General features: G+C 41.2%; 1 protein-coding gene across 2 annotated transcripts in view; it reads right to left on the bottom strand.

Moving 5' to 3' along the window:
- LOC122563149 (MAP kinase-activated protein kinase 2) overlaps positions 1 to 25,438 on the bottom strand; it is a 217,129-nt gene that overhangs the window by 58,216 nt on the left and 133,475 nt on the right. The window contains exons 1-2 of one of the 2 annotated variants that reach the window (XM_043716617.1): positions 15,102 to 15,230; positions 12,170 to 12,309 (exon numbers count right to left, since the gene is read on the bottom strand). In XM_043716617.1, the coding sequence (XP_043572552.1) occupies positions 12,170 to 12,309; positions 15,102 to 15,215 (254 nt within the window). In that variant the 5' untranslated portion in view covers positions 15,216 to 15,230. Of the gene's footprint in view, positions 1 to 12,169; positions 12,310 to 15,101; positions 15,231 to 25,438 lie in introns of those variants that run through there. The other variant, XM_043716616.1, reaches the window with a different exon arrangement.

Genomic DNA, 25,438 nt, shown 5'->3' with positions numbered 1-25,438 from the left:
TGCTCCTTTATCAGATGAAGGAGCAGCACTCTGAAAGCTTGTGATTTCAAATAAACCAGTTGGACTATAACCTTGCTGTCATGTGACTTCTGACTTTGTCCTCCTGTTAAATTTGTGCCCTCTAGTTAGTGACCTTGCTTCCACTGACAAGTTTCTCTTCATTTGTTCAGAATTCTGAATACAACAAATTGACTCTCCTGAATCATAAGGAAAGCAAACCCAGCTTTCCAATCCATCCTCCCGATGAAAGTTCCTCTGCCCTGGGATCATTCCAGGAGGTCCACAGTTCCCTGCAAGTAGCAGCACAAGTGGATTTGGTGGTCAAAAAGGCATATAGCATGGTTGCCTAGATTTGCAAGTCATGTAGCAGCTGCATAGAGCTTTAGTTAGGTCACATCTGGAATATGTGGTGCTAGATAATCACAGCCGGTCAAGCAGCATCCAAGGAGCAGAAGAATCAATGTTTCGGGCATAAGCCCTTCATCAGGAATGAGGCCACACTTTTTGACTCTGATCTCCAGCATCTGCAGTCCTCACTTTCTCCACATCTGGAATATTCTGTACAGTCCTGGCTGCCACAATGCAAGATGGCGGAGGCTTTCGTGAGGGTACAGAAAAGGTTTACGAGAATGTTGCCTGGTGGGTATTAGCTACGAGGAGAGATTGGACAAGCTTGGCTTCTTTCACTGGAACGTTATAGTAGGAGAGGTGGCCTGATAGAAGTTTACAAAATTCTGCGAGGCATGGATTAGAATGGATGGTCAGAGCCTTTTTCCCAGGGTAGTAATGCCAATTACCAGGGGACATAGGCTTAAAATAAAAAGGGGATAAGTTTAAAGGAGATGTGAAAGGCAAACTTTGTCTTTACTCAGAGGCTGCTGAGTGCCTGGAATGCTCTGCCAGAGATGGTGGCAGAGGCAAATACAATAATAATGTTTATGAATGTTTCAGGGTCATTATGTTCCTGCTACAGTGAAAGTTAAAGCTGGTAAGATTTGAGACCAATAGATGAATAAAGATTGAGATTCTAGTGAAGAATAAAAAAAGATTGGTATATTAGATATAGACAAGTGAGTTCAAATGAATCTCTTGAACAGTATAAAGAGACTAGGGACATTCTCAAGAGGGAGAGTAGGAAGACAAAGAAACACTATGAAATAGCACTGGCAAATAAAGCTAAGAATAATCCAAAGAGATTCTACAAGTATATTAACAGCAAGAGAGCAACTAGAGAGAGAGAGAGTAGGACCCCTTAAAATTTAAAGAAGCCATCTTTGTGTTGGACCTCAGAAGATGGGGGAGATATTAAATAAATATTTCGCATCAGTTTTAACTGTGGAAGAAGAATTGGAGGCTAGAGAACTCAGGGAAATAAACATTGATGTTTTGAAAACAGTTCAAAATACAGAAGAGGAAGCACTGGAGATCTTAGAAAATATAACGGTAGATAAATCTCCAGGACCTGAACTAACGTGCCCCAGGATGCTGTGGAAAATTAGGGAAGAGATTGCAGGGCATCTTGCAGAAATATTTGCATCATCTGTAACAACAGATGAGGTGCCAGATGACTGGAAAGTGGCTAATGTTGTGCCTTTGTTAAAGATGGGATGTAAGGAGAAGCCTGGAAATTGTAGATCTGTGAGTCTGGCTTCAGTGTGGGTAAGTTGTCAGAAGTGATTCTGAAAGACAGGATTTATATGCATTTGAAAAGGCAATGAATGATTAGGGATAGTCAGCATGATGAGGGAAATCGTGCCTCACTAATTTGATTGAGTTTTTTTGAAGAAATAACCAAAAGATTGATGAGAGCAGAGTGGTAGACATTGTTTACTTAGACTTTAGTAAAATCTTTGACAAAGTTCTGCATTGTAGACTAATTAGTAAAGTTAGATCACATGGGATTCAGTGGGAGCTTGCCAATTGGACACAAAATTGGTTTAATGGCAGAAGACAGAGTGGTGGTGGAGGCCTGTGACCAGCAGTGTTCCATGGGGATCAATGCTGGGTCCACTTTCATTTGTCATTTATATAATTAATTTGAATGAGATTATAGAAGGCATGTTTATTAAGTTCACAGATGACGCCAAAATTGGTGAGAGAGTGGACAGTGAAGAAGGTTATCTAAGATCTTGATGAATTGGGTCAATGGGCTGATGAGCTGAAGATGGAGTTTTGTTTGGATAAATGCAAGGTATGCATTTGATAAAACAAACAAGGGCAGGACTTATACAATTTAAAAGAGGGCTTTGAGTAGTGTTGTAGAGCAGAGAGAGACCTAGGAGTTCAGGTACACAATTCTTTGAAATCGCACATAGATAGGGGAGTTAAGGCAGCATTTAGCATGCTTGCCTTCATTGCACAGGCCTTTGGAGTTGAGGAGTTGGGACGTCATGTCGAGGTTGTACAGGATTTTTTTTTTATTAGATTAGATTAGATTACAGTGTGGAAACAGGCCCTTCAGCCCAACAAGTCCACACCGACCCGCCGAAGCGCAACCAACCCATACCCCTACATTTACCCCTTACCTAACACTACGGGCAATTTAGCATGGCCAATTCAACTGACCTGCACATCTTTGGACTGTGGGAGGAAACCAGAGCACCCGGAGGAAACCCATGCAGACACGGGGAGAACGTGCAAACTCCACACAGTCAGTCGCCTGAGGCGGGAATTGAACCCGGGTCTCAGGCGCTGTGAGGCAGCAGTGCTAACCACTGTGCCACCGTGCCGCCCGTTGGTGAGGCCTCTTCTGGAATACTGTGTCCAGGTCTGGTCACACTGTATAGGAAAGATAGTATTAAGCTAGGGAGGGTTCAGAAAAGATTTATGGGGATGTTGCCAGGACTGGAGGGTTTAAGATACGAGAAGAGGCTGCCTAGGCTGGGACTTTTTCAGTGAAGCGTAAGAGGTTGAGGTATTGACCTTGTAGAGGTGCATAAAATCATGAGGGATATAGATAAAGTGAATGGAAGGTTTTTAATTAGTTGGGATGGGGGATTTCAAGACTAGGGGACAGATTTCTTAAGGCGAGAAGAGAAAGATTTAGTTTGGGATTATGGTCGGTATGGACTGGTTGGACCGAAGGATCTGTTTTCATGCTTCAGTACTCTATGAGCATTTTGGCAGATATATGAATAGGTTGTAAATAGAGGGATATGGACTGAGAGGGGTAAAAGGTTTTTAGTTTAGAAAGACTCTGTGTGTCACCGCAATCTTGGTGGGCTGAAAGGCCATTCTTGTGCTGTACTGTACTGTTCTTTGTATCATTGAGACAAGCAGGGGCAGACTTATGAAGCAAGTGGTTACGATCTTGAATACACTCCCTGAGAAAATAGTTTGAGACAGCTTCAACCGAGGTATGCAAGAGGGATTTGGATTATCATCTGAAAAGATAAGAGCGCAGGATTAAGGAAAGGATACGAGGGAGTAGAATGAAATAAAGTACTCCCATGCAAAGCCAATGGATCAAAAAGTCCTCATTCTACACTGTAACAATTCTGGAGATTCATTTTAATGTCACAAAAATAAAGGCCAAACATAAAATGTGGAGATTTAGTCTTCAGAAGTATAAAATCAAATTATGACCAAATTTGAATCATAAGGAAAAGCCAGTTTTCCACCTTCCACCTCTGATTTGACCTAGCAGCTGCTAAACAACCCAGGGGAAACAAAAAGATTTTCTCAGGTCAGAGGACAGCTTCTTGAACTCAGAGCTGCCTATTATTGGAGGAGGTGGTGCGTTAGGAAATGGTTTAGTTGGTGAACAATATAAGCAGTCTCTGTGGAGAAATCTATTTTCCACAACAACAAAAAATGCATGAAAGCAGAATGCAAGGAGGAGCAAAGAGAACAGTTGCAGTCTGAAAAAAAAACGGATCAAAACTGGTCAGCATCAAAAGTGGACAGTTGGGAGCATAAAAATTTCCAAGGATGTTTCTGGAAAGGTTAGGAGAGCGAGTGAGAAAGAAATAAATAAGGACAAACGAACAAAGAAGGAAATGTAGGAAAAATAACAGATTGGCTGAAAATACAGATTGTTCAAATTTATTTACACATATCCTTAATACTAATTAATGAATTAAATGATTGTTTATCTAAAATCTTTATTTAGTTCTTTTACTTAACGTCTGTAGTGTCGGACACTGCTTTCGCATCATGAAGAGAGATAATATGGTACAAACACAAGTACATTTTTGATTAAACTTCACTATCCAGCAGACAGCTTTGACTCAGCTCACCAAAAGCTAGTAAAAAGGTGATAAGTAAATAAGAGGAGATTGCGTCAAACAGAAGCTTCAGTACTTAACTGCATCATTTCATGTATAGTGGCAGGTACAGGTGCTCCATCTTGCACTAATCTTTCTGCTGAAAAGCCACAAAAGAGAATACTCTCGATAAGGGCAGATTACTCATTCCTTCTCATCATATGAATGCTGACTGTTTGTAAGTATTTGCTTGGCTTGCAAAGGTGTACAAAGACCATAATGGTCTCATAGTCTTTACTGAAATGGCATCAGCAAATAGCTCACATACTTACTGCTCTATTCCAACTAAATCCTAGTTTGGGTAAAAATAAAAACTTAGCTCAACACAAGAGAATACCCATCTTATCAAGATTCCTGTTACACCAATAAACTCTGCACAGTCTGAAAATGAGAGCTTTACAAACAAAGCAAATGCAATAAATCCTTCCAAAGTTCACAAACCAAAGAAACTACCCAAATATAATCACAAGTCAAGTAGAATTATGTAACCTGCAGAATGTAGAAACAGGCCATTTAGTCCAACTGGTCCATCTCCATGTCTGAAGCTTAGACAAGTCTCCTCCCACCTGATGTGACCAAACTCATCAGGCATGAACTTCTATTCCCTTCCCTGTCATGTATTTACCTAGTTTACTAGCAAATACATCCTTGCCTCTTCCTTCAAATTCTCTGAGGAAGTATGTTCATGGTCTAATAATTTCCTCAATGAACAAGTTTCTCCTGAATTCACCACTGGATTTATTTGCAGCCATCTTCTAGTTATGGCTCTCCATTTTGGTCCGCCTCACAACTGACAACATCTCATAACTCAAGCCTATCGAGAGCTCTCATGATCTTAAGGGCTCCTAAACAGATTGCCCATCAGTCAGCGCTTTCCTGGAAAAGCAGCCCAGGAAAGATCAACATACCCTGAGAATTCCAAATTGACAATTTCAGCATCATTCTTTGAAAATATCAGTCCAAACTGCCAAGAGGATTTTCCTGATTGCCTGCCAAACCTTCCTAGGAAACTGGGAGAAACTACAGAAATATAAAATCAGTGGAAGGTCCGTCAAGAACATAACAGTTCTTTTCAATTCTACAGCCAGAGACACAAATTAGTATAAACTAAATGTAGTCACAATTACATACAAGGATATTGAGACAGAGTTAACAGTTGACTTTTAATATGCTTTAAATATTTAAAGTGCAGCTTGCATACTGATTCCTCATACTCACCATCTTGTGCATCTTTCATCTTGATCTTCAATTCTATATTAGACAAACAGGAGGCTGGAGGAACACAGCAAGCCAGGCAGCATCAGGAGGTGAAGTCAACATTTTAGGTCTAACCCTTCTTCTGACTTCCCTACCTCCTGATGCTGCTGGCTTGCTGTGTTCCTCCAGCCTCCTGTTTGTCTAATATAGATTTGAAGACCAAGATGAAAGATGCACAAGATGGTGAGTATGAGGAATCAGTATGCAAGCTGCACTTTGAATATTCAAAGCATATTAAAAGTCAACTGTTGAACTCTGTCTCAATATTCTTGTATGTAATTGTGACTACATTTAGTTTATACTAATTTGTGTCTCTGGCTGTAGAATTGAAAAGAACTGTTATGTTCTTGACGGACCTTCCACTGATTTTATATTTCTGCAGATTTCCTCCAGTTTCCTAGGAAGGTTTGGCAATCAGGAATATTCTCTTGGCATTTTGGACTGACATTTTCAAAGGATGATGCTGAAATTGTCAATTTAGAATTCTCCACGATATATTGATCTTTCCTGGGCTTTTTTTCCAGGAAAGTGCCAACAATCACAATGTTAGATTGATTACACAAAAGCATCTAAAGTTGTACCAGCTTTGAGGTTAATGGTTCCTGCATCAGATGCATCTCAACAAAAAGTGTGATTCACTGAGTGTGCCACATGCATGAGCTCATGGTTGATGCTGGGAAATGCAGTGCTAACGTAAACTGATGGTAACATTCAAGAAACGACATGACTTTAAGGAAACAATTCTGCATTCATTTCATAATTTACAAAGAGTTCAAAGGATGGAAAATATCACATTGGCACTTTGAGGTAGAGTAGAGAAAGCTAACTCTGCACCCATTGTTTGTATCTGTTCTCAGACAGTGCTGAATATTTACGTTGGGTGCTCAAACTGAATATGTGCAACTCAAGAAACACTCAAGCAGCTTGATACCATCCGTGAAAAAGCAGTCCACTTGATTGGTGCCCCATTCTCCAACTCAAATAATCATTCTCTCTACCACCAACAGTGTGACTCAGTGGCACCAACGTGTACCTTCTACAAAATGCACTGCAATAACTGACAAGGGTTCTTTTTACAGCACTTTAAGTTTCACCTCCTGAATGGTCCACTCCAATCCACAATTCATCCTGATTTGGAACTTTGTTGCTGTTGCCTCACTGTCGCCAGGTCAAAACCCAACAGCACTGGGAATTTACTGACACCTGAAAAATTATAGGGGTTTAGGGAGACAGCTCACCACCACCTTCTGAAGAGGGTTGGAGATGAGCGATCCACACTGGCCTTGCCAGTGATATTCAAATCCCATTAATAAACTATGGACAGCTCTCATTTTTTCCTCTGACATCCCTAGCCTTTCCTCTCCCCCCACCCCCTTCCTTTCCCCAAGCCATTGGTACACCTCCACCAACCATTGATTATACCACAGAATACTGCATCCACTTCTGGTTGCCACATTATCAAGCATACAGAAAGGCACTGGACAGGATACAGAGAAGATACATAAGGATTATAGCAGAAATATGTACACACATCATGGACAGGCTGGCTCTCTTTTCAGTCAGAAAAAGAGCTTAAAGGGTGAGGTAACAGGGCTCTTTAAGACAGTAGATACAAATATAAAGGATCTATCTCGTGGGAAGAACATAACTAGAAGCCATCAATGTAGGACAATCGCAGGACATCCAGGAAATTCAGATGGAGTTTCCACATCCAAATAGTCATGAGAATGTAAAGCTCCTTTAGAAAGGGCTTGAAGCAAATAGTATTAATACATTTAAAAGGAAACCAAGAGGGCTTGAGAGAGAAGGAAATGGAAGATAACAATGATAGATTTGGATGAGGAAAGAGAGAAGGAGGTTCAAGTGAAGAATAAATGTGGGTATGGACAGTTTGCATCATATGCTCTATTTCAGTGCTGTTAATCCTCTGATATACTGAATCTACATCTATCCCGATAGTGCATTTAAATGTTTGTTGCCTTAAAAGATTTTTCCTTGTGTTTTCTCTGGTTCTTCTATCAATAACCTTAAAATGTGGCTTTCTGTTTAACACTTCATCCATTGGAAACATTTTTCCTTAATTGACTCTATCTGACCCTTCATTGAGTATGTGTGTTTGTAATCAATGTCCTCGGAGCCTTCTCTGCCATAAAGGAGAGCAGCCTCAACTTCGCACTTCTATCTAAGTAATTGGAATCTCTCATGCTTGAAAACATTCTCAGAAAATTGTTTCTATACCCTCATCCATGCTTTCATGTCCTTCCTAAAATCTAACGTCCAGAGTAGAAACATTACCAGAGCAAGTGTGTAATGTATCAGTGTAATACAACCTCTCTTCTCTAGCACCATAGCCTCTTTATTATTATGACTCTGATGGGAAAAAGCTGTTGAAAATCAAATCCAACTAGTCAATAAGATGTGAGAGTAATCTGATGCAATTACAAAGATTATCAGTTTGTTTCAATTTACACTGCAGTGTAGAACCAAAATAAATTTCAGAAAATGCCTCAATAAACTCAAAGTATTTCATTTATTTAAAACAAACTTACTTGTTACATTAATTGGAGGGTAACACAAGGGGAAATAACAAGTGGGGGGGGGGGGGGAGTAACGAGAGAGAGAGAGAGCACGAGTGCAAAAGAGAGAGCGAGAGAGAGATTGTCCTCCCATCAATGTTCTTTCAACTGCCAACACTACCAAAATAGAAACCAAATATCCAGGGGTATTGCTGCTATGTAATGGAAGTGCACATCCTAAATATTTGTTCGTGACTCTGTCAAGCTCTTAAGGCTCTTGAAGTAATCTCATCTCTTTAAAAATGCTTTTTATTGTCTTGCTTTCCAAACCCATTTGCTTTTCCAGTGCCCAACAGAAAAAAAACCTGAATTTTCATCAACTCTTAACTTTTTCGAAGAAATCACATCATAAATTTTTCTTCAAGTCAGTAAGGTCCAAAGAGTTTTATTTCCCAATTTTAGTAAGTATTTGTAATATCATAAAGCAAGGAACCCACAAGCATTATTAGCTGCCGTGTTAAACTGCCACTTTAAAAGATTTGCGCAGAAACAAAGCCAGTTTCCTTCCTTTTTCTCTTCTTGCACCGCCTTTAAAATTGCAGCATTTATGATGGAGTGGTTCTCATTTTTAATCACAAAGTATCTCCTCACTTTTCTCCATGTTGCATTTCACCTGCCATGTGTTTGCCCATTGCACTGGCATCCTCTTGAAATCTGAAGTCGTCTTCCCTCTTTTCTACATTTGCCAAGCTTCTTGTTCATCTCCTAATTTCAGGATCATGTCCTGTGTGCTTAAACCCACAGCGAGGATTGAAAAGTTTAGAAACCTGCAATATATTTGATTCACCACAAAAAGTTTCTTTTCTATCCTTTAGCCAATATTTACATCCAAGTTTTTAATAACCTTTTATTATGCAGGCTTCAATTTTTCTAACAAGCTGAATATGTCACATATTATCAAACACCTTCAGCAAGTTGACATACACAACATCAATTGCATAACTTCGATTCACTACCTATTATTTCCTCAAAAACTCAAACTAGTCAGTAAACATGACTTTCCTGTTAACAAATCACTGCTGGCTCCTGCTTATTAGTCCAAATTTGTTCAAGCAGTATTTAATTTTCTTCCAATTTATTGTCTATGAATAAGTTTCCTCATTGGCAATGTTAAACTTGTAATGCCCAGTTTATCCTTTGTAAACAAGGGTGTAACATTTGCAATCCAGCAATTCTCTGACTTCAGAGCTGAGGGAGGTTGGAAGATGAACCTTTCAAGCATTAATCACAAAATCTGTTTTCTCAACATTAAATTAATTTAAACACTCCATCTATTGTTCAGTACAGCAACGGCTGGGTTAAAGCTATGCATTAAATTATCAATGAACATATAGAGAGAGAAAACAGGTATTCTGTAATATTGTAGTGATAAAAGCAGCAGCAAATGGGGCCAATATTTCTTGATGTACACTCCAAATAAATCTAAAAGTGTAATTATTTAAACTTCATTTCATTATATTGTTGCCACTAGATCTTCCCACTGTGGGATAAAATGTAGCAGGGAGCTAGTCATGTAATATTTCACTTCAGAAAAATAATGTGATTCAATGGTAGCTTGGTCAACGTCAGATTGCTATTCGTAACAGCTACTGTCATAGTTGACAACTTCTTTGGATTTCGACATTGTAACATGCTAAGGAAATCCTGTACGTGCAAAGATGTCGTCATTTGTCTGAGGCTATCACTGGAGAACCAGTCTTCTCTTTAGAGGCTAACATACAAGATCACACTATACCAGTTGGTTTAACCCTTAAATAACTTCAATAAGACACATTAGCTGGTCACTATCTCATTGCAGTTTCTGAAATCTCGGTTTGCACAAATTGCCTGCTATGTTTCTTACATTACAACAGAGACAACACTTCACAAAGCGATTAATTGGCACCGAAGTTCTTTGCATTAGTTTGTGGTTGCATAAGTTGCCATTTAAATGCAAGTTCCTTCTCTGTCCTTCTTTAATGCAAATATTTCTTCAGTAGGATTTGTAAAAGTCTGATTCATTTTCAGCATACCCAAAAGATAACCATTTGCATTCTTGAATTCTCATCCTATATCATCATTCTGGTCGATTTCAGGAGATAAAGATATGACTCAAGCTCCCCACCAAGCCATAGAAAGCAATATGAAACAGGTAGAATCTGAATATTTTTCTAGTAATTAGTCCACATTGATAGTGTTCTTGAAATGAAAAACCACTAACGCTATTCAACTTACGACTTGTATTATTCCATGATGCAAGAATCTATTTAGTTTGTGCAGTCTGGTTATTAGTGAAGATATATTGATCGGTTGTAGACTAAACTAGTGAGTGAAGAAATTGTATTCAATGCATTGCAGTTTTCAAACCCTCAGAAAGTTCTAAAGTATAGCCACTTCTGTACACTGCAAATCATACTTATGTCAACTATAATCATCTTTAGAAGCAATAATGCTATGTGCTGAATTCCACCTCAGGCCTCAAGCACAAATATCTATGTTAACACTCTAATGCTGTACTGAGGGAGTGCTGCATTACTGAAGGTGCCATATTTCAGATGAGATGTTAGATCAAGATGAGGTCTGCCTTCACTACTGGATGTAAATGTTCCCACTCCATTGTATCAAAGAAGAGTGTGGAGTTCTCTCTGGTTTCCTGGTTCCATACTTATACCTCAACCACTGCAAGAAGTGGATCAAATAGAACACAGAAGTTGCAAACAGCCTCATTCTGTCTGATAAAAGCTGAGGAGTAATGGCAACAATGCTGTCAATGTTCACCATCATTACACCACTGAAGCTGGTAGCAATCTCTTGAGTCTACATGTGTATGAAATATGGCAAAATGTTCAGAAGCTGTTGTCAAGTGAGTCCACACTTCTTCAGCGGGTGTGCTGTTGAGGCTACACAGACTACAAGCAATGGAGAATCTATGAACTGATGAAAGTTACCACTCTAATGCAGTTATATTCACTGAAAATCCTTGAGAAGTCAATACACCGGTTGGATGAGGTGCAAGTTGGTTCTTAACAGTGTACTAACTTCCTAAATACTAATAAACATGTTCACTGACCTGACATTTTTAAATGTTTATCTTCCTCTCAGCCTCTATCTTCATCTAATCAGAACCATTTAGTCTGTTATCTGAAAATGTAAGTTAAGATTGAAAGCTATTAAGTGCTGGTTCGCTGTGGGTGATACTCAGTGTGGTTCGTTACTTACTTGTTTGCTGACCTAACTACTGCCGGCACTATGGAGACTTGGTACTAGATTTACACAGCACTGGGCAAAGGGAGGTCCAGACCAGACAGATCACTAAATCTTGGTGAAAAGTTTGCTTTGAGGTCACCATTTCTCAATTGGTGAGCTCATAATCTAGCCCAAGGACTTCAGCCTTCCCAAAATTGAGTAAGACTCCAACATACCATGTACAAATCCCAATAGCTGGGACTAATAAACATATCAATTTCACATATGGCTTTCTAGTTTGGAGCACTTCATTTGTAGCTTATCATCATGTGAATATTTGAATCTGTCAACCAATCAGGTTTGATTGTATTTAATTTGTAGTTATAGAATTTTCAATAATGATCTATGCATAGGAATGATGCTTAGTGAGGCCTTTCAAACAGAGGAAAAGAGCAGCAATATAAAATTAAATTGGGAATTCACCACTGCCCATATATAGATGTATACTGAAAGAGGCAGCTTTGTTTTCCTTGTAGGTGCATGTATGTAAACTTGGTGTCTGTAAACTAATAGCTTGAATGTGAATAAAGGCTCAAATATTCACTTAATTACATGGATCTGAGTTTTGACATAGCAAAGTTATGCCTTTTCATAGACAAGTGCTAGTAACCAAAAAAAACCTTTACAACAGACACATAGGAGGTTACAGTAATAGAACCTGCTTCAAAATTCATTTTCTTGAATACAATTGAGGGCCTTTTTGAGATTTTGCTTTAAAACTTCAGCCCTCTGCATCTTTGTTTCTTCTTTAACCTAGTGTCTCAACAGGAATTCATTCACTACCGAACTGAATTTTCCTTAACTAAATTCATAAATATTTCTTTACCTTGCTGTAGGAGAACTTACCATTCCATCACTATCAGTAGGCACTTCCTTCCCTGATACAGATTCTCGTAGACATCTACAATTCGGACAATATGAGTACAACCAGATGCTCGCCAGTGTAGGTCGACTTCTCGTCGGGCTTTCGGACAGTCCTGCAACATCTAACAAGGGGAGAAAGTAACAGTAAGCAAAAGGAGAATTTTACAGTTAAAAACTGGTATTAAAATCAATTAACCTGTTGCAAATTTGAGCGGGAATTTGATAGAGAGATTCACATTAATTGAGACGTTTCACCTTGAACAAAATCAACTGGTACCTTCCCTTGTGACTTGCTAAGCAGCTAATAGCAAATGGCTCACAAACACATTCAAACTTTTCATTAAGTAATTTTTCAGACTTTGCTTTTTGAATGATGTCTTTTGTGACAAGCTGTTGTGCCCTTTTCCACCATGAGAAGAAGCCAACAAAGCTCAAGAAGCTGTAGAGCATGACACTGACCATCCTAAATAACATCACCATTACATTTCCCCAACATGCTGTGGTATGAGTCTTAGGAAAACCAGCAGTAACTGGAATTCGGAAACAGTCCACACTAGGTACTTCCATTTCTAATATGAATCCTTATATTTGCCAACCTTTTAGATACAACTGCAAGTGAAGGACCTTTCTCAATAGGAAGGCCATATTACTGAAATGGAGAGTGAGAGAAATTATGATAAAGAACATTCACTGGAATAGAAACCAGTCCTGGGCCATTGTGACCTAATGAACAGTCCATTTCCATTGCATTTTAAGGGAAAAGAAAATTGGGGAAGACATAAAATGGATATTAGGTAAAAACAATGACTGCAGATGCTGGAAACCAGATTCTGAATTAGTGGTGCTAGAAGAGCACAGCAGTTCAGGCAGCATCCGAGGAGCAGTAAAATCGACGTTTCGGGCAAAAGCCCTTCCTGATGAAGAGCTTTTGCCCGAAACGTTGATTCTACTACTCCTCGGATGCTGCCTGAACTGCTGTGCTCTTCAAGCACCACTAATCCGTAAAATGGATATTGACTACTTAGCACTAATACACTTAAACAAAGTCACTTGCTTTGCATTTCCATGTTGAGACTTAGAGATGTACAGCACGGAAATAGACCCTTCAGTCCAACTCGTCCATGTCAACCATATATCCCAACTCAATCTAGTCCCAACTGCCAGCACTGGGCCCATGTCCCTCCAAACCTTTCCTATTCATAGACCCATTCAGATGCTTTTAAAATGTTGCAATTGTACTAGTCTCCACGACTTCCACTGGCAGCCCATTCCACACACACACCACTCTCTGCGTGAAAAAAGTTGCCCCTTAGGTCTCTTTTATATCTTTCCCCTCTCACTCTAAACCTATGTCCTCTAGTTTTTGAAATCCCCCACCCCAGGGAAAAGACCTTGTCTGTTTACCCTATTCATGCCCCTCATGATTTTATAAACCTCTTTAAGGTCACCCCTCAGCTTCCATCGCTCCAGGGAAAACAGCCCCAGCCTATTCAACCTCTCCCTACAGCTCAAATCCTCCAGTCCTGGCAAAATCCTTGTAAATCTTTTCTGAACTCTTTCAAGTTTCACAACATCCTTCCAATAGGAAGGAGCCCAGAATTGCACGAACTTGACAAAGTTAAAAATCTTACAACATCAGGTGATAGTCCAACAAGTTTATTTGGAAGCACTGGCTTTCAGAGCGCTGCTCCTTCATCAGGTGGTTGTGGAGCAGGATCATAAGACACAGAATTTATAGCAAAAGATTGCAGTGTCACGCAAGTAAAATGATATATTCAACAAATCTAGATTGTTGTTAAGTCTTCCATCTTTTAGAATGGGTTACAGGTATTGATTCATTAATATGTAAATCACAGAACTTCTTTTAAGTCACATTCTCAAGATAACTTAAGGTTTTATAAAAAAAGGTGACATCTCAGCTCAGACAATGCATTAAAGACGTGGGGTCAGAGCCTGTCTGTATCCAATCTTGAGTCAGACTGTTCTATTTCCAAAGTGGAATTTACAAAATATTACATGGTTTGCATTGACTGCCTGCAGATTGTTCATTTTTTGAGCAAAATAGAATGTATCTGCAAATATAGGTACTTCCATTTCTAATATGAATCCTTATATTTGCCAACCTTTTAGATACAACTGCAAGTGGAGCACCTTTCTCAATAGGAAGGCCATATTACTGAAATGGAGAGTGAGAGAAATTATGATAAAGAACGTTCAAGATTAGATAGAGAGAGGCTCTGACCCCACACTTTTAATGCATTGTCTGAGCTGAGATGTCACCTGCAAATTCACCCCATAGACGTGTATGCATGCATGACAGAGAGAGAGAGAGAGAGAGAGATCATGTGAGTGTGCGGGTGACTGAGTGTACATGAAACAGTATGTGTTTGCGTGTGCGTAAGCTTAGTAAAGTGTGTGTGTGTAAGGTGAGAGAGATTGGGTGGACGTACATGTTGAGACTTGATGAAACATTGAAATCCTTTATCACTTATTATCTTCAGAACTTATATAATTGTCTTATTCACATCATAAGACAATACCACCAAAGCATCAAGAAACAGATGGCTCACATTAGCACGGTTGAATCTACATTATAATTGGTATCTTTGTTTGCTATACTAACTAATGCTGCTTATTTAACATACTTCTTATTAGTTCCCTTTTCAAGAAAAATAATATTTTTAAACATAAGTGTGAAATGCATATTTGCAGTTAAGGGAACTTGCCATGAAAAAATGGCAAACATTAATTTCCAAGTGCCTATCACCCTATGCATGCATTAGCTCAAATTAAAAATGTCTTCCCCAACGTCATTTCATATATGTCCTTTTTTTTAAAAAAAGAAAGCATCAATACTTAGTAACAAGTACACAGCATTTCTTCTGTGTTATTTTGTAACTACAAATCTTTTTACCGTACTTAGGAAGCAAGTCAGGTAGTGGTCTGGGTTTAACACCCAAACCACGTAGGCATTTGAATTGTTGTTTCTGTGAGAATGGAACAAAGCCAGATCTTGATAACAGGTCATTCACTTTATTCCTTAACCCAACAGAGTTCTCAAGCAACAGAAATGACAACACATGCACAATCTCATCTCACCCACTCTCAACAAGAGTAGATCCTTATTATCCAATTGTGTACAAATTAGTCCCTAGGTGTTTGTTGCTTTTCATAAACTTGACTGTCAAAAGGAAATAGTTCATGTTCACCATGGCCTGCTTGTCCTGAACGTTAAAATGGATCCTACAAGTCATCATTTCTCAATGGCATTTATGAAATATTGGGGGGGTGGGAGAAGGAAAAACCTTATTCCTAAACTAGTTGAATTATTTAGCCAGCTTGTTAACTGGTATTCCTTTTTTAATTGAGGACTGATTTCTAAACAGCCTGGTCCAGAGTCATTGTGTTTCAGGTGTAATTCAGTTCTCGTTAGGGAACTGTTGTTTCACTGGCTGGTTATGGTCTGTGTTACTCTTTTCTCTTTCACATTGAGAAAAGGACAATATTGAATTTGTAGCAGGGCTTAGCCCTTCCGCTCTAGTTTTCTTTGTTTTTGGATGTTTGGACTGAGTCCTTATGAGAAGATATATCTTACCAGATGAACTGGTCCTGTATGGGTAGGCCTGGCTCTTTGTGGGTGTCTAGGCCTCTGAAAAGACTGAACACCTGTGTGTATGTGTGCTGGGAGGTGAGCAATTGCTGCATTCTGGAGTGGACCAAACCCCTGTGAGTTAACTGCACCTTTACAGTTATCTGTGTGCCTGTGAGTGGACCAGGCCTCTGAAGACTGAACACCTATGTGTGTGGTGTGGACACTGCCTTTAGGACTGGACCAAACCCCTGTGAGCTAGCTGCAGTTTCACAATGTACTGTGTTCCTGCACCCTTCTCCCTGTAAGGGCCAGGCCTCTTTGGAGACTGAATACCTGTGTGTGTGCTGGGAGGTGAGTATTTGCTACATGCTGCAATTTGGGTGTGGATTCTGCCTTCGTACTGGAAATTGTATTAAGGATTTTGTGAATTCTTTTACTATATGTTGGTTTTGTAATTAATGGTGATTGTGTGGGCTAGTCAGTGTATAGGGTGGTTGGGAGCTGGAGGATCCTGGGGTGGAAAACAGGCTGGGGAGGGGGAAGTTGTTAGTACACAGGGTGGCTGGGGACTAGGCAGCTGACGGCGTTCTCAAAGGAAAGCTGTTCAGGGGATGGGTAGACAGCATGCAAGCTGGTGAGGGGCTGGAGGGTTAATGATGGGCCTGGAGGAAAGTGGGCTGGGAGATGCCAGTCAGTATGTGGGTTGGGTGGTGCCAGGCAAATGATAGCATCCTCGTAGGGCAGGCTGGTCAGTACACGGGTAAGCTAAGCCAGGTGGCTGACAGCAGCCAGTAGGAAGGCCAATGCAGGGAGGTTGGGAGCCAGACAGCTGCTGGCTGGTCTGTCAGAAAGCTGGCCTGGGGAAAGTGTCAGTCAGTATGTAGGGTGGCTGAATGCTGGATGGCCGACAGCCCGACTGTAGGAAAGCAGGTCTGCCGTGATTTGGTTAGTACGCGGGGTGACCAGGAGCTAGTGGCCAATATCTGTCCCGGAGGAAAGTGGGTTGGGGAGGGTCAGTCAGAATGCAGAGTGGCCGGAGACCAGAAGGCCAACATCCAGCTCTTGGGAAAATGGCCAGGGGTAATCTGGCCATTATGCGGGGCAACTGGGAGCTGGGTGGTCAGCAGCCAGCCTGAAGGAAAGCAGGTCTGGGGAGGGTCAGTCAGTATGCAGGATGACCAGAGGGCCTTGACGGTCCTATAGGAAAGCTAGCCAAGGACACTCTGATCAGTATGTGGTGTGGACAGGTTTCAAATGCTTTTTTTTAAAAATAGCTATATTGGGTTTGTGTTCTATGCACTGTTTCTGATTTGATTGCACTGTATTGCCTGTGATTGTTACTGTTATATTTGATGAATGGAAGTGAGATTTGAGGTTTGTCCTCATTTCCCTGAAAACTGGTTGAAAGGTAGTATTTGGGGCCTGGCTTTGCTCCTCTCCCTTGTAAATTGTTTTTCTGTATACGCTGTTAATGTTAACTGTTTTGCAAATATTATTTAATAAAATTATAAACAGGAAAAATAAATAACCAGAAGATAGGTTCTCCTCAGTTTATGAGACTGACTCTGTGCTGGCTGGGCCACAGTCAGTCTTACTGCCAGTCTTGGATTTTTTTGGGGAGAACCAGATTCCTAAACTGGCTGGTTTACAAAGCCAGTTTCATTAACTGGTATTCTTTTTTAATTGAAAAACTGATTTCTAAACTGCCTGATCTACCCAGTCAATGTGTTTCACTTCTCGTTAGGAAACTGTTGTTTCACTGGCTGATTACAGCCTGTTACTTTTTTGTCCTTTTAAAGTAAGGAGAATGTTGATTTTGTGGCAGGGCTTAGCACTTACATTCTGGTTTTCTTCTGTTTTTTGCATGTGTTTTCACTTTGGCATTTGGCATGAACCCCTGTGAGAAAATACATCTTTCCAGGTGAGTGGTTCCTGTGGGTAGGCCTCAGTCAAGACTGAACATCTGTGTGGGTGCTGGGAGGTGAGCATTTAAGTGTCTTAGAATTCAGGAGTGGACCAAACCCGAGTGTTAATTGTGCCTTCACAATGTACTGTGGGCCTGGTTCTGTGGATAAACCAGGCCTCTATGGAGACTGAACACCTGTGTGTGCGCGCGCTGTGGGGTGTGTATTTGCTGCCTTCAGGAGTGAACTCTGCATACCGGAGCGGACTCTGCATTTTGAAGAGAACTGTTTATGTTAATGGACTCTGACTTGTTGCTTGTTCAGCTTATCACCTGCACTGTCTTGTGTCCCTGGGTCTGGCGGGCCTTACTGTGAGCTGGGAATCTTTATAGGTCATCCCAAAAACTGTCACCCTGAGAGCTGGAGGGTGGATAGGCTGCCCTGAAAGTTGGAGAGTGGGTAGGTCATCCGAATTCCAGTCGCCCAGAGAGCCAGAAGGTGGGTAGGCCATTCTGAGCACTGTCATCCTAAGAAGGGGTAATCGGGACAGGGCATCCTAGAGGTGGCTGGAATGTGCGAAGGGCAGTTGGGGAAAGCTGTCCTAGAGGTGGCTGAAAGGTGGGTCAGGGTGGACTGAGAGCCAGAAGGAGTATGATGCAGACTACTTTAGAGTGGCTGGAAGGTGGGAGGGACAGGACAGTTTGCTGTTTGGGGGGGGGGGGGGTCGGGTCTGTATTCTATGCCTTTAAAAATCTAATTGGACTATCTTATTTGTTACTGTTATTGTTTTGTGGTGACTGAAAGTGGGATTTGAGGTTTGTCCTCATTTCCCTGTAAACTGGTTGAAGGGTAGGGTTTGGGGTCTGGCTTTGGGGTTCGTTTCCCTTGTAAAATTGCTGTTTACTTGTATACAGCTGTTAATGTTAATTATTCTCAACTGTATTAGAGTCATAGAGATGTACAGCATGGAAACGCCTCTTTGGTCCAACCCGTCCATGCCGAACAGATATCCCAACCCATTCCAGTCCCACCTGCCAGCACCCGGCTCCAAACCCTTCCTATTCATAAACCCATCCAAATGCCTCTTAAATGTTGCAATTGTACCAGACTCCACCACATCCTCTGGCAGCTCATTCCATACACGTACCACCCTCTGCATGAAAAAGTTGCCCCTTAGGTCTCTCTTATATCTTTCTCCTCTCACCCTAAACCTATGCCCTCTCGTTCTGCACTCCCCGACCCCAGGGAAAAGACTTTGTCTATTTATCCTATCCATACCCCTCATAATTTTGTAAGCCTCTATAAGGTCACCCCTCAGCCTCCGATGCTCCAGGGAAAACAGCCCCAGCCTGTTCAGCCTCTCCCTATAGCTCAGATCCTCCAACCCTGGCAACATCCTTGTAAATCTTTTCTGAACCCTTTCAAGTATCACCACATCTTTCTGATAGGAAGGAGACCAGAATTGCACGCAATATTCCAACAGTGGCCAAACCAATGTCCTGTACAGCCGCAACATGACCTCCCAATTCCTGTACTCAATACTCTGACCAATAAAGGAAAGCATACCAAATGCTGCCTTCACTGCAACTCCACTTTGAAGGAGCTATGAACCTGCACTCCAAGGTCTCTTTGTTCAGCAACACTCCCTAGGACCTTACCATTAAGTGTATCAGTCCTGCTAAGATTTGCTTTCCCAAAATGCAGCACCTCGCATTTATCTGCATTAAACTCCATCTGCCGCTTCTCAGCCCATTGGCCCATCTGGTCCAGATCCTGTTGTAATCTGAGGTAACCCTCTTCGCCGTCCAAAATTCTAAAAAAACCCAGGAGATTTAGAATCTCCTCAGTCTAGGGAACTGACTCTGCACTGGCTGGGCCAAGTCAGTACGTTTAATGCTGCTGTTGGTTTCTACTTTTTGGGGGAAACCCGATTCCTGAACTGGCTGGATTATATAGCCAGTTTGTTAACTGGCATTCCCCTTTTTTTTATTAAGGACTGATTTCCAAACTGCCTGATTTGCCCATCAATGTGTTTCAGGTGTAATTCAGTTCTCATTAGGGAACTGTTGTTTCACTGGCTGGTTACAGTCTTGTTACTCTGTCCTTTTCTCAATGTGAGAGAGAAAAATGTTGGGTTTTTTTTTGTGGCAGCACTTAGCCCTTACATTCTGGTTTTTATTTTGAATGTGTTTTCACTTTATTTTGGTGTTTGGACTGAGATCCTGTGAGAAAATACATCTTTCCAGATAAGCTAGTCCTGTAGGGGAAGATCTGGCCCTTTTGTGGGTGACTAGGCCTCTAAAGACTGAACATCTGTGCCTGTGCTGGGAGGTGAGCAACACCGCATCCTGGAGCAGACCAACTTGTGAGTTAACTGCACCTTTAAAATATACTGTTTCTGAGAGTAAGCCTGGTTCTGTATGGATGTGCCAGGCCTCTGTTGTGGAGTGTGCAATTGTTGCCTTCGAGACTGAATTCTGCACTCAGCTGTGGATTGTATTTTTGGAAATGGACTGTGCAGTTTAGAATAGACTATTTCTGACAACGCACTTTATATACAGGAGTGGACTCTGTCCCTGGGAATGGATTCGACATTTTGCAGGGTGTTTGGTGTGTTTGGTGGTTTCTCTGTCTTGTTACTTGTTGGGTTTATCACCTGCACTCTTGTGTGTATCCCAGAGTCTGGCAAGCTTTACTGTGAGCTGGGAGGCTCATAGGGTGTCCCAAAAACTATCACCCTGAGAGCTGGAAGGTGGGTAAGCTGACCTGTGAACCTGAAGGTGGGTAGGCCACCCCGATGTCAGTTGCCCTGAGAGCAGGAAGGTGGGTAGGCCATTCTGACAAGGGGTAATTGGGACGGGCTTTCCTAGAGGTGGTCGGAAAGTGTCAGTGTGGCCGACAGCCAGAAGATGTGTAGGGGCAGGCCAAGGTCTGGAAGGCTTGTGGGCTGCCCTGCACACCATTGTCCCATTGAAGGGTGTGGGCTGTCCTAGAGGTAGCCAGAAGGAGTCAGGGCAGGCCGGATGGCACCTCGGGGTGGCCGAGAGCCAGGTGGTACGTAAGGGCAGACAGAGAACCAGAAGGTGGGTAGGCCGTCCTCAGCATTGTCACCCGGGGCGGGAAAGTGCGAACGGCGGTTAGAGAAGCCTGAAGGTGGGTAGGCCGTCCTGATTGCTGTGGTTGGGGAAACAGGATGGGCTGTTCCAGAGGTCGCTGGAAGGGGCATGAGGGTAGACTGCCTTAGAGTGGTCAGAAGGTGGGAGAGACTGGAGGCTTGCTGGGTTCCTGGAGGGGATCTGTATTCCATGCACTTTTTTTTTTAAATCCAATTGGACTGTATTGTATATATTTGTTACTGCTTATTTTGTGATGACTGGAAGTGGGATTTAAGGTTTGTCCTCATTTCCCTGAAAAATGGTTGAACGGTGGGGTTTGGGGCCTGGCTTTGTTGGTTTTCTCCCTAGCAAATTGCTGTTTCTCTGTATAAGGCTGTTAAAGTTAATTGTTTATAAACTGTTTAATATAACATAGGAGATTCAGAGAGCATTCTCATTCTAGGGTCTGGCTCTGAGCTGTCTGGGCCCTTTAACTGTGCACATGTACATTAAAGGGGGTCTTGGTGACAGGATACCAGCCTCTGTGCAGTTATTTCAGTTCCCTTACTGACTTAATCTGTCTTGAATATACTGAACAATCCAACTTCTACAGTTTTTTAAAAAAAAAAGTACCCTCAGACAAAATTCCTCATCTTGGTTTTTAAGTGGGTGACCCCTTACTCTGAGATAATGTCCTTTTTAGTTGCAGACTCTTCCATCAGGGGAAACAACAGCATCTACCCTGTTCTAATAACTCTAGGCAAAATGTCATCTTCATGAAGCCATGCTAATTCTACTTATGCATTTCTAAATGCTCTGCTATTATATCCTTTATAATAGAGGATAATGCTTTCCAAATGACAGATGTTACATTAAATAGCCTGCAAGGTTTATGAAGGTTTGTAGCTCCGGTTGAGGTTTAGGGTGTAGGTTTGCTCGCTGAGCTGTAGGTTTGATATCCAGACGTTTCATTACCTGGCTAGGTAACATCATCAGTGGTGACCTCCAAGTGAAGCAAAGCTGTTGTCTCCTGCTTTCTGTTGGGAAAGGAATGCCATCCGAGAGAGTTCCACCCGTGAACAACTGTACTTCCTGCATGAATGTTTAAGAAAACAGGTACTGCCAAAATGTCTCCAATATCACCACGAACCCCATCCAGGAGAAAGATATAAATAGAAAGCAGGAGACAACAGCTTCGCTTCATTTGGAGGTCGCCACTGATGTTACCTAGCAGTGTAATGAAATGTCTGAATATCAAACCTACAGCTCAGCGAGCAAACCTACACCCTAAATTAAATAGCCTATAGCGACCTGTGCATTTGTCTCTTCCACTTTTGGAATGAGGGTGTTACATTGGCAGTGTTCCAGTTCTCTGGGAGTTTCCAAGAATTGATGGATTAGTGGAAGATTATTAATAGCACATCTATCTCTGTGGCTGTTCTTTTAAATATCCTAAGATGCAACTTAGCAGTTCTGGGGATCTATCACTTTTAGGACAAATGAAGAACAAGGAACCTTACAGCACAGGAACAGGCCCTTCAGCCTTTGAAACCTGCACCAATCCAGATCCTCTATCTAAATCTGTCGCCTATTTTCTAAGGGTCTGTATCCCTCTGCTCCCTGCCCATTCGTGCATCTGTCTAGATACATCTTAAATGACGCTATCGTTCCTGTCCCTACCACCTCCTCTACATGGCATTCCAGGTACCCACCACCCTCTGCGTGAAGAACTTTACACTTCTATATCCCCTAAACGTTTCCCCTCTTACTTTTGAACTCATGACCGCTAGTAATAGTCATCCATTCTGGGGGAAAAAAAGTTTCTTCCTATCCATCCTGTCTACACCCCTCATGATTTTGTAGGCCTCAATCAGCTCCACCCTCAACTTCCTCCTTTCTAATGAAATAATCCTGATCTACTCAACCTCTTTTCATAGCTAGCACCCTCCATACCAGGCAACATCCTGGTGAACCACCTCTGCACCCTCTCCAAAGCATCCACATCCTTTTGTAATGTGGCGGCCAGAACTGTACACAGTATTCCAAATGTGGCTGAACCAAAGTCTTATCCAACTGTAACATGACTTGCCAGCTCTTGTCTTCAATACCCTGTCTGAAGGAAAGCATGCCATATGCTGCCTTGACCACTCAACTGAACTGTTGCCACCTTCAGGGAACAATGGACCTGAACACCCAGATCTCTCTGTACATCAATTTTCCCCAGGACTTTTCCATTTACTGTATAGTTCACTCTTGAATTGCATCTTGCCAAATGCATCACTTTGCATTTGACTGGATTGAACTCCATCTGCCATTTCTCTGCCCAACTCTCCAATCTATCTATATTTTGCTGTATTCTGACAGTCCCCTTCACTATCTGCTACTCCACCAATCTTAGTGTCACCTGGAAACTTACTAATGAGGCAACCTATACCTTCCTCCAAATCATTCATGAATATCGCAAACAATGGTGGTCCCTTTTACTTAGCCCTATATTTTTCCAGTCCTTTTATTTAGTGATAGTTATTGTACTTATTTCTTTTTCCTCCTTAGCCCCTGATCATTTAGCATTTTTGGAATACTATTACTATCTTGTACATGTACTTAACTTCCTGGTTGTACTCTACACCCCTACAAATAAAACCCAACCCATCCTGCCACATTTAGTGACTTATGCATATAAACATCTTTCAGTTCATACGCTCCATTCATTTATACTACCTGTATTCATCCCACCAAAATGCATCATCTCTCACATCTCCGCGTTGAATTTCATCAGCCACCTATCCTGCCACCACCACGTCTGTGAACTTTTAATATTCCACGTTATCCAACAGTGCCAACAACAATCCTCAAAGAGCCCCATGATATCCAGACATAAAATTTAGTGAGCTAGTATAGCCATGGCTCCAATTATCTGCAGTCCAAGCTGACAGACCAACGTTGGAGAATGTAATCTGTAACATAGTGAATTATTTCATGGAGTGTGTTTTTTGAATACATTTTGTCCTACACCAGCTGCAGCCCAGTTGGGAGTAGTCTTGACTCAGTCAGATTGTGGGTTGGGTCACATCAGATACTTCAACACTTCACTTGAACAGTGTGGTGAAAGGGGAGTGCTTATCAAGCTTTTCCATTTCTTTTGGATCAAAATCTTAGTTACATCAGTTGAAGTCAGGCCAAACTGGGTACAATAACTGTGGATGCTAGAAATCTGAAACACAAACTGAAATTGCTGGAGAAACTCAGCCGGTCTGGCAACATCTTTGCTTTCTTCCCAAAGTGAATGTTTCAAGTCCAGTGATTCTCTCAAACTTCAGTAGACTCTTCTGAATAAGTCAGTGGAATAGAAACGTTAACTTTGCTCTCTTCCCACAGTTGATGCCAGACCAGCTGAATTTCTCCAGCATTTTCTGTTTTTGTTGAGTACAATATGTATTCAAGAAGTTATGGCACAAGTTTATGCAGATTTTTAAAAACTTTCAAGTTTCATTTTTTTCTTTAAACACTCCCTATTTTGGAGCCCATAGTTATGATTGAGTGCAACACTAAAGAAACCTTGCATTATCAAGAAATGTTTTCTTCAAATGTTCAAATAAGCTCTTATCTGGTCTCTTTTTTTTAAAAAAAACTTTTAATGTGAACAGACTACTTATTTGAATGCAATATACCTATGTTTTGTGCATAATCTTAAAAGAAAGAACTCCTCAGCAGCTCTATCCTCCAAATTGCTGTATAAGGAATACAGGGTCCCATGTATTTGCTCAGGAGAGCATTCAACACTCCATCATATAGCTTCCCTGTTATCTTGACCGATTCCTCCCTCAACTGGTTATTTATACAATTTTTTTTTTTTGTTTTTGAGACCATGAGAGGGGCAAATTATCTCCCAAGGTACTGCAGAGGAGCATTACATTTCTCACGGCTATGTGAGAACATATTAGAATTTATATTCTTTGACCAATTTTCAAGGGCTCTTTATACTAACACTTGATTGCTGCTGTTACCAAATAAATAGAAGCATATCTAATTTACAGCCGTGAAGGATGCCAGTCAGTCCTGGTGATAGCCAAAAGGAGCTGTACAGTAGAGTCCTACTTTCCAGCTCTTTCTCTTCAGCCCTAAGGCATATCAAAAGTACATCCAATTTTTTTTTTTTTAAAAGTGTGATGCCATTGCTCTGCTGAGGAATGGTCACATGACCCAAAATGTTAACTGATTTCTCTCCATAGATGCTGCCAGAACGTTCCAGAATTTTTTATTTTTGTCACTGTTCTGCTACGGAAATAGATTCATACCATCCGTTGCATCTAGGCCCCCTCAATTCACTACACCTCAATTAAATTCGTTTTCTACACAGATAAAATTGTACATTTCTTGGAGACATCCTCAAATCTCCCATATACTGTCTTTATTATAATTGCATCCTTCCTAGTACGCAGGACTCTGTATAGTCCTAGTATAAACTCCTTCTATTCCATGACTCAGGATCATTTCAGCTACTAAAGGAGAGTAGCTGTGTGCTGCCTTAGACACCTTATCTACTTATCATGTGACTTTCAACAATCCGTAGGCACATGTTCCAAGATTACTCTATATTTAAGTTTTTACCATTTTTTTTACATATTTCTTTGCCTTCGTTTGTCCAACGCTAAAGCAT

This window comes from Chiloscyllium plagiosum, chromosome 26 (assembly GCF_004010195.1).
Source record: "Chiloscyllium plagiosum isolate BGI_BamShark_2017 chromosome 26, ASM401019v2, whole genome shotgun sequence".
NCBI classification, from domain to species: Eukaryota; Metazoa; Chordata; class Chondrichthyes; order Orectolobiformes; family Hemiscylliidae; genus Chiloscyllium; species Chiloscyllium plagiosum.
This window is presented reverse-complemented; position numbering and strand designations above follow the sequence as displayed.